Source organism: Pezoporus wallicus, unplaced genomic scaffold (genome assembly GCF_028554395.1).
Source record: "Pezoporus wallicus isolate ANWC-B61680 ecotype Strahan unplaced genomic scaffold, APGP_CSIRO_Pwel_v1 contig_15, whole genome shotgun sequence".
Lineage (NCBI taxonomy): Eukaryota > Metazoa > Chordata > Aves > Psittaciformes > Psittacidae > Pezoporus > Pezoporus wallicus.
In genome coordinates, this window is record NW_026642870.1 from 260,133 (window position 1) to 273,985 (window position 13,853).

The 13,853-nt window shown below is 42.5% G+C and overlaps 1 protein-coding gene across 1 annotated transcript in view; it reads left to right on the top strand.

Annotated features, from left to right (window-relative positions):
- LOC130611805 (uncharacterized) overlaps nt 1–13,853 on the top strand; it is a 95,797-nt gene that overhangs the window by 25,101 nt on the left and 56,843 nt on the right. The window contains exon 3 of the mRNA XM_057432956.1: nt 7,524–7,604. Within this exon, the coding sequence (XP_057288939.1) occupies nt 7,524–7,604 (81 nt within the window). The remainder of the gene's footprint in view (nt 1–7,523; nt 7,605–13,853) is intronic.

Below are 13,853 nucleotides of genomic sequence, written 5' to 3' on the forward strand. Positions count from 1 at the left end.
CCTGTGCTCTTCAGCTGAGTTTGTAAGAATCACCTGAGGAGTCAGTAAGGCTCTGGGAAAAAAAAGGTGGGCAAGCTGGACGGGAAGCAGGTATGCATTTGTAGTTGGTGTTAAGATTGACCCTAACTGTCAGTGATGCACATGGTATGAAACAGTCCTCTGGGTGAGCATCTCTACAGCAGCAGATTGGATGCCATTGTGGTGCGCTCTCCTGGCCATTCTCTGCTGACAAGAGGTGCAGTCCCCTCTGGCTATGGGGACAGAGCAGCAAGCTGAAGGACTGTGCTTGTACACCCACAGATATGCTAGGAAATATTCAGCAAGGTGATGGGTCATATTCAGCCCAGCGGTCAACAGACCGCTACAAAAGTAGAGTGTCCCATGGGTGACCTTCACCTGCAAGCTGGAGCTTTCTTGGCAATATAGCTGTGATTCCTGGCAAAGCATCATGTCACCACCAGCACCATGTTATGGTTGGTCCCTCAACACAAAAACTCTTGTGCATCATATACACCTCCAGTACCTATATCTGCAAACAGATCTCATTGTTGCCCTTTCACTGCAAGTCTTAGGGACTTACTTTAGAAGAACAAAAAAATGAGAAGGTTTGCAACCTTTTTTTTTCCAAGAGTGTTTATTAGAAAGGTAATGGACGATGTGGGTTGAAATAGGGTCATTCCGGGAGCCTGATTTGGAGGCACTTGTGCTGTTTGGTTCATCTTTCTCTCTTTGCCCCAGTCAACAGTGGTGGGTTACTGCCTTTCCCCCAACCACAGGTTAGTCCAAAGATGTATTTGGCAGGCTGCATGAGAAGAAGGTGGAAGCATGGAGCAGTGGTGGGGTGAACACTCCCTGGTGCCGGGGTGGCCCACTGTGAAGGCAGTGCCAGTTACTTTCTGAGCTTAATTAGTGACCTGACTAATTCTGCTGGAATATGGACCCAAATGGTTGTCCATATAAAAGCTCATCCTTTTAAAAATTTACTGCCATATGCAGTGGAGTTGTCTATCTGCAAACCAGCTTGAGCAGTAGCATAGTTGTCCTCAGACTTGAACTTGAACCACTGGGTGTCAGCCTAGGTCTGTTTCAGTTTTCAGCCCTGGTTATATACCAGTTATCTTCCCCCCAACAAGCTCCCTTTCTCTGCCCCACTGTACAAACAAGACAGAGGGATAGGTGCTCCCAGTGAAGTCTACAGTACCTTCATATTCCCTTGGAGAGAAAAAATAAAGGGATAGATGAATAAGTCAGGAATGTCCAGAGCTGCTTTGTGCATGCTGAAGTGGGTACTCTTACGAGAAAGTACAACACACACATGCGGTGCTGTCCTGCTCCTTTCACCAATGCATGAAAGGGAACAAGAGTGGCATGGTCCCTCCCAGAGCTCCACTGTGCATTGAGAGTCATATGCCCCTTCCCTCCTCAAACCTGTCCACCCTATAGCTTCTCTGTTCCTGTGAATTGGTTCTTTAGCCTGACTTTGCTCTGCTGTGTTCTTCTGTCAAAAAGAAAAGCTATTTCCATAACCTTTATATTTCGTGTTCTGATGTTAATTCTGACGTTCTTTACTCAATCCAAATAACATGCATTGCCTTCGCAGTTTTAAGGAAAAAATACTTATCTTGGATCTTAAATGCTTAATTGCATCTGATTAAACAAAGCCTTCTTAAAATAGACCTCAAAAGGAAAAGATCCAATTGTTAGCTTGTTAAATACCAAAATAAAACAGAACCCTGAGGAAATTAAGGGGTAGCAGTCGATGGTGTTACAGTTGCTTAGGGACTGAGAGTAAGAAAAGTGGCATATGTCCAGAAGAGGCCCACTGCAAAGAGAGGAAACCTCTGTCACATGGAGAATAGGATAACGCAGTGCAAGTGAAATTTAAGAGACAAATGTGTATATATTTTATAGCTTGAAGACTCTTCCTGAAAGAATATGGAATAAAGTAACTATGATGACAAGAAACAACTCAAAACACTCTTTTTATTTTAGCTCCCTGAAGACTGCGGGTCTTTGTGTTTCAGTGCATGAGCTACTGTTTGGCACTATTCCTGAAGCATTTTGTCTATTCACTTCTTGCTAATGTGCAAGTGCCCAGACTCCCTGGAAAGACGGCTTTGTTGGAAACCTTTCATTATCAAGGATTAGCTGTTTGGTAAACCTGTGTCCCCTTTAACAGTCTGACAGGAAGTGCCAGCTAATGAAGGGCTCTTTGTGGTGGTGCTGTGAGTGTGGGACTTGAGTCCATTTTACTGCTTAGACTGCAAGCCAGGATCCTTTGTGCTCCTGAGGACTGAAGGGAAACCAAGTCATGCCCTTTGGTTCTCCTGAAAATGTGTGTTGAAAAATATGCTTTCCTTTCTCAGTACTCTTGTACTGATGTTTGTGGTCTAAAGATTTTATGAAGCAGGGAATTTTATTGATATGATACAGGATTCTGTGTGTAGATTCACAAAGTGTTGTGTCAGTGCCTGGGGACAGCTTACTTAAAGCATTTTAATGTAATACCAACATGAAAAATTGAAATAATACAAACCGCTACATGTCTTTATGATTTCATAGTGTAGTTGTAAAGCTCTTGAAAGAATCAAATCTGAACATCTTCATCCCGCCTCTGTCAGGTAGAAGGCATGGCAGACAAGTACAAGATTTACTTCTTCACTGATAAACTACTATATGTTTTAAATTTCAAGAGGGATTTCTTGAAATCGTTTATGAAAGTAATGCACTACAAATCTATTCTCTGTGGAAAGCACTCCAGTACAACTTAAATCATGAAGAAGTACTGCTGAAAATCATCAGAGTCTGTGATGTCAAGCAGAATTCTTTCATCTCCTCAATAAGCCCCTCTCATTGAAACTCACAAGCCAGTCACAACCCCAGGGATGCCCAGTGCTTCTAAATGCAGAAGAGAGAAGAAAGGCAGCCCTGTAAAACCACTGGGAAAGAAAACAAAGGCCTACCCACACCCCCAACCAGGATTCATGTGTTTGGGGAGGGGTGTGTGGAAGGACCCAGGGACTGTTAAACACGAACATGTTTGGGTGTGAAACTACCTGTATTAAATTTGGAGGAGGGCCCAAGCACATGATTTGGATTTTGCTCTTCCCCTAGGTTACAGCTAATTAGGCTAAGTGCAGATAGTGTCCCTACTGATCCCAAACGCGTGCAACACAAGTGGTTCCTTCCAAGGGGAATTGGCTCCAGGAGTGTTATTAGCTCTGTCTGGACAGGAAGGGCAATCAGGTAGCCCAGGGCCACATTTGTGTGTGTGACTGGGGGACTCAAGGAAAGATTATGTTTTAATGAAGGGGTTTGAACTCATTATCTGGCTTGCATTCAAAGACTGCAACAGCACTAATCATGCACATCAATGTGTGTGGTGGGAGGTGTCTGGAGAGTGGCCAAGAATACAGAGGTAACTGCAACCCACATCTTGCACTTCCTCTCCCACTCCCAAGCGCTGCCTGCCCTCTTGGCCTCACGTGGCTTTGTCCATCTGGTTGTATGGGGCTGTGGGAACATGTGGGGACTGTGTTATTTGTTAATAGAATCATAGAGTGATCCTACAATAGTTTACTTGTGATCCTGCAATAGCTTTTTTACCACAGGCTTTTTATGTCTAGATGTCTAAGTGGCTTCATACCATTCATAAAGGGAGGAGATGCAGTACTACTTTTACATCTTTTTGGTGTAGATAGATACATAAGTGGGTGTAGGATACCAGTTCCCAGAACAGTTCAGGGCTTTATGGTGGTGCACAGGCATCAAAACCTGATCCAGGTCATAGCCCCAGCAGTTTCTACAGGAGCATAGCACCTCTGTCACCATAGTGGGATGCAAAATCTGTTCTTACATCCAGAGGCTTATGGTGCTTCCTCATCTACAGCAGTTAAAAGAACCAAGCCTGGAGCCACACGCTGAGACAGGCCACCAGAAAGTGGCACTTTTTCCCCCTCTGCTTTGCAGCAGCAAACCCAAGGTACCTAATTCTCACCAGCCTCTTGGGTAATTCCCAGGAGGTGGAGCTCATTTGGGGTGTGGGTCTCCAGGGAGGTGGAGGAGCAAGGCTGACCCTACCAAAGGGCTGCTCTGGCTGGGTACACCCTGGCTACTGGTTCCAGTGGGATGTGAGCAGGGAGCTGGACTCAAGATCCTTTCCCACTACAGTGAGTCTGTGATGCCTCCTGCCATGTCAAATGCCATTTGAGCAGTCCCCTAGCTGCTGGCTTTTTCCCTCTTTTTTGATTGGCCTTGGCTCTTATCTTTTAGTTTTGTTTTTTTTCCATCTGCTGTTTTCTCCTGAGTGAAAATCTGTAGAACCATAAAATGCAGGGATGGAAAATGACCTATTGCCCCATCCAGTCTACCCCATCTGCCAGTGCCAAGCCATTCACTTCAAACGTCCTGAGTGACTTGTCTAGGCCAAGCACCACTTCCCAGAGAAGATTATTCCATGGTCGAATTGACCTTTTAGGTTGGATTTTTTTCCTGATGTCTTACCTTAAATTCTGTGCTAAATTTGAGCCTATTGTTTAGTTACCCATCTTCGCTCTGTCTGCAACACCTATCCCTTTGCCTTGCCTGGCCAGGCCTCCTGCCTGGAGACCTGCCATGTCCCTGGGCAGGGTTTCTATCCTGTTTTTGTTGCTTCCTTTGCTTTGGCTCAAGCTTTTGTGATCTTCCTGAGTCACGACCCCACAACCATCACCTGTGCAGAAAGGATGGGGATGGATGGTGAGTGACTTGAGCTTGGAGCACCAAGCATGGAGATGCCTAGTTAAAGATTTCATTGGTCTCTCTGAAGATGAAATAGTACCAACATGCAGTCAAACTCAGAGAGAAGACAGTATCAAGAATTCAATTTATTTATTATAATAATTATTATAATATATAATTGCAACTAGAGAGCCCTTTCTGATTAACATGGAGACCTTATTTTAAGGCTTTGCAAACATGATTCTAGTCAAGGTTTTAGAAGTCTTGGACATAAATACAGCAAGTGCTGTGTACCCACTTGACAGAAACTAGATAACCACATGAGGAGAGGTGCTATGCTAGAGGGGTGTCAATCACTCCAGGTGGCCTGTCAAAGCTCTCCTGCCCCTGGGCAGGGGGCATCTGCTCAGGGTTTGTTTGGTCTCACCTGGATTAACTCACAAGTGGCCCATTCGTAACCACTTTTCAGGGAAATGAAGCAGAAATGTGGAAGTAACCCGTGGCCCTCAGTTGGCCTGTGCACAGCACCAAGGTTTTCCTACCTGGAGCTGTTCTTCAGAACGCTCTTCCAGCAGAGGGCAGCTGCTAGAAGGAATGTGATGGGCTTGCGTGGCTCAAGATGAGACAACAGCTAATTTGATGCTAATTATTATGGTTGTAATTTCCTCCCTAACCAGATGCAATCCCCTTCAGCCATTTCCAATGGCATTATACTTAGAGAGTGCTTCCCACACTAAAAGCAAAGGCAGAGTTCTTTCCCAGTTGTTCACAAGATCTGTCCTCAGCTGTAATCTGAGCTAGACACAGTACAATTAGTTATATGTGTTCCTAAATTAGCAAAAGGCTAAGCTTTAGAAATCTGACAGTGCATCAAAAAGATGTGTTTGCAATCATTTAATCCCTGAGCACTGTAGATCTAGCACACTTTCTGCAGCCTAAGGTGGGAAGAGCAGAGGAAGTTGGCAGCTGTTTACAGAGAGCTCAGCAGTGCATCTCCTCCCTTTTTCAATGGTGTGGAGCCACTTTGGCATCCAGACATAAAAAGCCTACGGTTGAAAACTATTGTAGGATCACAAGTAAAAGCAAGTGGCAGCTGCTTCCTGGTGTGATTGTTCATGAAGAATATAGTAATGATTAAAACCACTAGTGCTAAGTACTGATTTTGCCTTTACTTGTGAGAATAGTGCAGTAGGAAATCAGCTACCAGACTTGGGCTCCATCTGTGCCAGCATATCTCACACTCCCTGTTACAAGTTTCAGATAATCACTGAAGACTAAAACAATAGATTCAGTGTTTCTCAAAGACAGACAAGTGGCAGCCCTGGCCACCCCCTAATGACTAAGCTCAGCCTAATTGTGTTTCTTGCTTTTCATCTTTTTTCTTTTGTAATTTCTTTCACTTGCTTTCTCTTTCATGTATACTAGTACTTTCTCTGGGGAGAGAGATTTGCTCCTCTATCTCCTTATGAGGTTGAATTCAGTTAAGTCAGTGAGGTCTCTGCTGCACTAACATCAGTTCCTCTTGTGGAAATAAATGTGACTTCAGAGAAGTTGGAGCTTGATGACACTTGCAATTGAAATATTATTTTAAGCATTCATGTTTGATGTTGTAAACAATCATATTGCATAAGCAAACCAAGTGAGACGTCTCCATGGTACAAGCCTGGAAGATGGGAGCACAAATGCATGACCTTCACCCTCATCAGATGCTCACAGAAGTCATTTTCCATGACAGACTAGACACTGAGACTTTCTTCTTTGGCCAGATGATAAAGAAACCCCATCCACTGTATTCATCTCTCACAACTATAACAAAACCTCACTTATGACCAGTTCCTCTCCCTCCAGAGATCTGACTCATGTTAAACCTGAATGTTTGACATTATTTCCAAAGTTTTAATGAAGACTTTGCATTTGACTGAGAGGGGGTATGTACTGTCGGAAATGAAGGCATTCTTCCACTTGTCTTATTTTCAAGTTTTGACTGGGAACTTCACATTTACATACCCCTGATCCCTATTGCTTTGTGTAGCTGGGTTCTGATGATCAGGATAAATGTGGGAGACAGTGGGCAGAAACTTTATTTCCAGATGACTGCAGATCAAGGACAGATGGGATACAGGGAGAGTGGAGGGATAAGAAGATAAGAGAAGGCCCAGTAAACCTCTAGGGCATGTGGAAGAGTTCCTGCACTAATGAGGAAGTGGGTTCAAGTGAGTTGCCAGAGCTGCGAACAGCAGAAACTTCACTCCTTCTGGAAATCTGTACTGGTACCCAAATAAAGCCACAGCTTTTGTAATAGCTGCTGCTGCTGGCAAGGGAGCATGGGCTGTGCCCTTCTTCCCCACCAGCATGCCCTTGGTACTCCATAGCACAAAAAGTTATAGGGGCATTTTGGTGCCTACCACTGTTGCTTCTTCCTTCTCATTTCTACCCTGAACAATGATGCTAAAGCCAAGTATTAAATGAGTATTATTGATTCCTGTGTTGAGTGAAACATGGAATTTGTGAAAACCCCTTTATGTTATATAATTAAAGACTGTACTCAAATATATAAGGGAACCGCTTTAGTAATGTTCATCCTGGTGATTTGTAATATTTGAAACCTTGTTTTTGCAACCAGAGTGATCTTCTTTTAACCCTATTTTATGTGCATGCTTTTTAGTTAACTCTTGATGAACTTCTAATCAAGAAAGCTGCTTTTCTCTCCCATGGCCAGGCAAACTGAAAGCAATAGTACTGATGACTCCTTGTTCCCTAAAGATAGACTTGATTTTTTTTTTCCTTCCTATATCTCTGCACAGACGTGCCAAGGAAGTGCTGTAAGAAGGGCTGCTGGAGAAACAGAAGAGAGTACTTCTGAGAAGAGGCAGCTCCACATCCAGGTAGTCACTTCTATTTGAGTTGGGAACATGCTTTATTCATGGTATAGTCAGAAAGGCTCTTTGTATCTGCAGGGATATGAACTAATCATCCATGTTTGACCAATTTAAAACAAATTCTGGCTTTTTTAAGTGGGAGTATTTGAGCATCACAAGAAGATGTTTAGGAAAAAAATCTGTTTCACATGTTCCATAGCAGGTGCCAGCTTGAAAGAAATTTCAGGAATATCCTTTAATGGAAAGCTAGTTTTATAGCATAATCATTCTACCAAGCTTTGACAGTACCAAGTATACAATTGTAAGTTCTCTTATTCCTCTGATGTATTATGATATCAAATTATGATAGATTTTAAATTATATGACAGTACACTATACATCATATATGCACAGTATAGCAGTGTACTTTAATTAGTCATCTGAAGACAATACAAGCTAAAGTGTTCAGCCCTTCCTAGGATTGTGTCCCATATATGTACAATAACTACAGCTCAAAAGCTTAAAGCAGCAGTGTAATTTTCCATGGAAAAAAAAAACATGATTACGACCTGGGGGAATTAACTGCTGTTTGATTCTGTCAACCTGTGAGTTTCCAGAACTGAAGCCTTTTCTCATATTAAATGGAGTTGATCTTGGGTAAGACCTTGTACCAAGAGCTCTGTTTGATGCTAGTCCTACTAGTTCATTTCATTAATTTTGCTGGTATTACGTAGACTTGTTTTATGAATGTTAATAATGCTCTCAGAGCTCTCACACCTTTCTGTATAATTTGTGCACCTCCACTGTCATAGGATGTGAGCACCTTGCATTTTTTGTGTTTGCTGTTCAATTATAGCAATGCAGGGAGGCACAATAATCATTAGGGAAAAGCTGATGAATTGGGAGCATAGAAGCCAAATGCTGTATCCAGATAAGTCTTAGGTAGGAATAAATACTTGAGTCCAAGATATAAATCCTCAGAACTGCTCAGTGCAGCTGAGGTTGCTTGGTGAGTTCCCTGGTTCCTCAGTTTATAGTGGAATCTGTAAACTAGGCATTCCTTTGTTCAGCTTACCTGAGGTGCTTTGTGTGGTCAATGTTTTTACAGGTTTGGGCTTTGCAAGTGAAAGACTTGTCAGGTGATGGTGGTTTCACTTTTTATACAATAGCACAGTAGTTAAAACAGTCAGGACTCAGGACACTTACCTTTCATTTCTTTCCTGTATGTGACACATAAAACCCATGTTTCTCAGTCTTTGAAAAAGTATTCTCGGCCCTTATAATTTAACCATGTGTTGGAACTATTTTGTGGTAAGACTGTTCTTGTGCCTTCCTATTGAAGCTATTCTACTCTACAGGGTATAGTAAAGGATCAGCTGAAATGAGAAATATCAGAAGAGAACATTATTCTTTAATTGTTAGGACTGTGGAAATGGAAGGGAGATGCAATACCTGTGATACAGCTTGTCTCCGCTCTGTCTTTTCACATAATTGCTTTACTTGAAAGCTTGGTCTAGTGTCTCCCATTTTGCTTCTTTCTTTTTCTTATTTATTACGTCTCCATTCCTCCCAGAGTCATAAAGCATATCTTTCCTGCTTCCTCTAATCTGGCTTTTGTCTATCTACTGCAAAAATGGTGGCATATGAAGTGGAGCAAAACTTTGTAGCTATAAAAGAGACTTACAAGAACATCTTATGTATTGTTTTTCCAATTTGAAATGGATGAACTCTGGGCAAACAAAATGGAAGTGGCAATGCAGGTGGGACTATAGAAGCATTTGGCCAGTGAAGCTCCTTTCTGCCAGGTTCTCTTCCTTCCCAAGCCTGCCCATGTAGGAGTTCATGCATCACTTGTTGCAAATATTAACTCTGTAGCTAAAACTGATTCATCATACTGTTTAGTTTAGGGAGGAGCAAGTCACAGGACTGTATCTGTGTGTTCTATGTGGGAGTCTTGGGGGAAAGCTTAAGTTGAGTAGAAGCCAAATTTAGAAATAACTAAAAATGCAAAATAAACCTATTCACTTAATTCCAAGTAAGGTTAAGAAAAAACACGCTGGCCAGCACTGTCAGTAGCCTGTTGCCAGCTTATCTCCCCTTCTAGCAAGCACCAATTTAAAGTGATTATAGAATCATACAATCATAGAATAGTTAGGGTTCGAAAGGACCTTAAGATCATCCAGTTCCAACCCCCCTGCCGTGGGCAGGGACACCTCACACTAAACCATGTCACCCAGGGCTCTATCTAACCTGGCCTTGAATACCGCCAGGGATGGAGCATTCAAACTTCCCTGGGCAACCCATTCCAGTGCCTCACCACCCTAACAGGAAAGGACTTCTTCCTTATATCCAATCTAAACTTCCCCTGTTTAAGTTTTAACCCGTTACCCCTTGTCCTGTCACTACAGTCCCTAATGAACTGTCCCTCCCCAGCATCCTTATAGGCTCCCTTCAGACACTAGAAGGCTGCTCTGAGGTCTCCACGCAGCCTTCTCTTCTCCAGGCTGAACAGCCCCAACTTTCTCAGCCTGTCTTCATACAGGAGGTGCTCCAGTCCCCTGGTCGTCCTCATGGCCCTCCCCTGGACTTGTTCCATGTCCTTTTTATGTTGAGGACACCAGAACTGCACACAATACTCCAAGTGAGGTCTCATGAGAGCAGAGTAGAGGGGCAGAATCACCTCCTTTGACCTGCTGGTCACGCTCCTTTTGATGCAGCCCAAGATACGGTTGGCTTTCTGGGCTGCAAGTGCACACTGAAGCCAGCTCATGTTCATTTTCTCATTGACCAGCACCCCCAAGTCCTTCTCTGCAGGGCTGCTCAGAATCTCTTCCCTGCCCAACCTGTAGCTGTGCCTGGGATTGCTCCAACCCTTGCACTTGTCATGGTTAAACTTCATGAGGTTGGCATCAGCCCACCTCACAAGCGTGTCGAGGTCCCTCTGGATGGCATTCCTTCCCTCCAGGGTATCAACTGAACCACACAGCTTGGTGTCATCGGCAAACTTGCTGAGGGTGCACTCAATCCCACTGTCCATGGCAGCGACAAAGATGTTGAACAAGACTGGTCCCAGCACCGATCCCTGAGGGACACCACTTGTTACTGGTCTCCAGCCGGACATTGAGCCATTGACCACAACTGTTTGCGTGCGGCCATCCAGCCAGTTCTTTATCCACCGAGTGGTCCATCTATCATATTGATGTATCTCCAATTTAGAGACAACTAATATGCAGCCTTTTCATTTGAGTGAAATTTAAACAGCATTTGATTTTCTCTTGTCAGTTTAATACATATGAAATACTTTGCCAAACCCTGGAATTTCGTGCTGCAGATGCATGAATGTATCGCCTTCCCTGTGTTCTCCTAACAAGAACGGCAGACGACACCTTGTACACACTTACCTTTGAAAACACAAAATCGTAAAACTGGTTTCATGAAGTTCCTGTCTGAGAGAATACCATTCTTCAAACATCCTGGATATTGAATGTTTCTTCTTGCTCCCTGGGAAACTAAGTTGTAAAACAAGCTTGTGTGTATGTGGAACCAGTTATAGAAGGCTTCTAGCTGAAAGTGAGTTGCTTACTTATAAACAGTCTTAAAAGTGTGGGTTTTTTTCACATAATGAAGTAATTTCTGTTTGCTTTTAACGTGGGACCTGATGATCCTTTCCAGTTGGGAAGGTATAGCAAATATGTGGGAAGATGAGGACCTCAGTGTTTCAGAAGCTGAACAGCTTCAGGTCACTTCTTTATCTGATCCAGAAGGTGCTGACTTATGAGCAAGTTCAGATATTGCAAATGGCAGTGAGAATCCCTTAAGCACAAAAAGATGTCATGGTATAACTCCACCTGGCAACTAAGCACCACGCAGCTACTCACTCATTTGCCCCATGGGTGGGATGGAAGAGGTAATTGGAAAAAGGTAAACCGCATGGGTTGACATAAGAACAGGTCATTAAAAAAAAAAACAAGGTAAGTACGATATAATAATAATGACAACAACAATTAATAATTATAGCAATGAAATGAGAGTGGAATAAAATTGCACAATACGATTGTTCAGCACCTGCTGTCCAGTGCCTACCCAGTCCCTGCGTAGTGACGGGTGGCTTCCAGCCGACTCCACCTGTTTCTACAGGAAGCATGATGTTCTCTGGTATGGAATACCCCTTTGGCTAGTTTGTATCAGGTGTCCTGTCTCTGCTCCCTCCCAGTTCCTTGTGCCCCTCCTCACTGGCAGAGCATGAGAGATTGAAAAGTCCTTGACTTAGGGTAAGCACTAGTGGGCAACAACTAAAACATCAGTGTGTTATCAAAATTATTCTCATGCTAAATCCAAAACACAGCACTGCAGCAGCTGCTAGGAAGAAAATTAACTCCATCCCAGCTGAAATCAGGACAAAGCACTGCTTGATATTTCTGACATCTCAGGAATGGAGTAGGAGACTTGCTGGTGAGATCTACACATCATGTTTAAACTCCTGAACATTTTATGAGTCCTGACTCCTTTTTGAAAATAGGGGTCCTAAAAGCAAACTGTGAAATGGCAGTTGAGATGATCAGTTGTTTGGTATGGATTTAAAAACCTGTCTTTATTACTCCTGTTTGAAACTTTTTGGCTGATACAGTCTCTACAGATTCCTTGCCTTGCAAAAAGAAATCAGGTATTAATTCAAGTTCACCATGGATATTTATGGTGGAGATATTTATACCCAGATTGGGATTCATATGGAAACTATGCTTTCATTTATATTCAGGGCCCCCTTAAGCAAATAGATTTTCCTGGGGTAATGCTGATTGTCAGTAGAAACTTACATGAAAATTTATGTTTGCTGAAACCATATCTAATATCCATATATTCCTTTCATTGATTTGCGGGAAATGGAAGATATAGGCTTCAGCAATAGCTTGAAAGTCAGGTGTACCGCATACACGTGTGATGCAGAAATGGTTGTGGAGGAAATTAGGTTGTTTTTCAATCTTAGTTTTCCTAGTTATTTTTTAAGTGGATATTACCTACAAAACCTGGGATATGTGAAAGTACAAGCACAAGTACTATTAGTTAAAAGTAAGGCTTGCTTGGAGTTTAACTGGAACCAAATGAGTCCCCTGTGTGGTTTGAGCAACTGATAGGAGAATAAAAAGCCTTCTAAAAAACTGTGTCATGGTTGCTGCCGTAAAAATGATGAGGGTATAAAAATGTGTAATACAGACAGATTTACTGCTCCTATAATGATGCCTTCATTAGAAAAAATGTATGCTGAGCTATTTGGCAATATCATCTAAGTGGAGATACCTAATGACATCTTGCTTGAACATTTCAAACAAAACAGCAGATTTAAAGCAAGGAAAGAGTTGTCAACAGCTGAAATGGATTTGTTTATTTGAGGTAGGGGTCCTAACATTAGCTGATTGGAAGGTGTTTAATGAGAGAGAGAAGGTTTTCATAGGTGGATTTACAGCCTTGGTCAATTTGCAAATCAGAAATCAGTTTTCTCAGTTTGAAATATCTAGAATTCATTTCATCTTGAATGACTTAGGTCAAATATATGAAACCCTTTATTTTCTACTGTACAGTTGTTCAGCTGTTGGTTCAGCTATTCACAATGGTTGGAGGGAGAGTTTTCAGTAGCATTATTTTTGTAGCTGGCATAGTTTTGCCAAGACATGAAGCAGCATGCTGCTTTCCTGATGTATCAAGTCTGTCCCAGGAACTGGAAACTAAAATGAACTTCTGTTTGTAGAGAAGGTTGTTGGGGTGAGATTTTCCTAAAAAGCAATACACAGCTCAGGTGAGAAAAAAGCAAGAAGATACTGTTAACATTAATTTGCACTGAACCAAAGATGGCAAATCGAGACTATGGCAAAATGGAAGTAGGCTTCTTTCCATGGCACTCTACAGCTTTCTCTGTCCTGGAGCTGTGCAACTGGTTTTATGTGCATGGAGCAGATGGGATATGACAAGCTTAATCTTGTTTTTCTTATGTTGGTGACTCACCTGAGCTTTAGTATGTGTTATTTGAAGCCCAGTGATTAAACAGCAAGGACTGAAAGAGAGTAAGGAATGACATACCCTGTAAATTAGTGGACAGTCCAACATGGTTTGGTACACAGCTGACAGCCTGAGAAAACCAGCTCTTCTAAGTCAGTATCTTCTGCAAGCACATGAATGTTTCTTGGAAACTTTTTTTTGTCTGTATTGTACTTTGTAGGAAAGAACTGGTTTTGTGGAGAGCCAAAGGGAGCATCTGGCCGGCTATTAAACAAGTAGCTAACC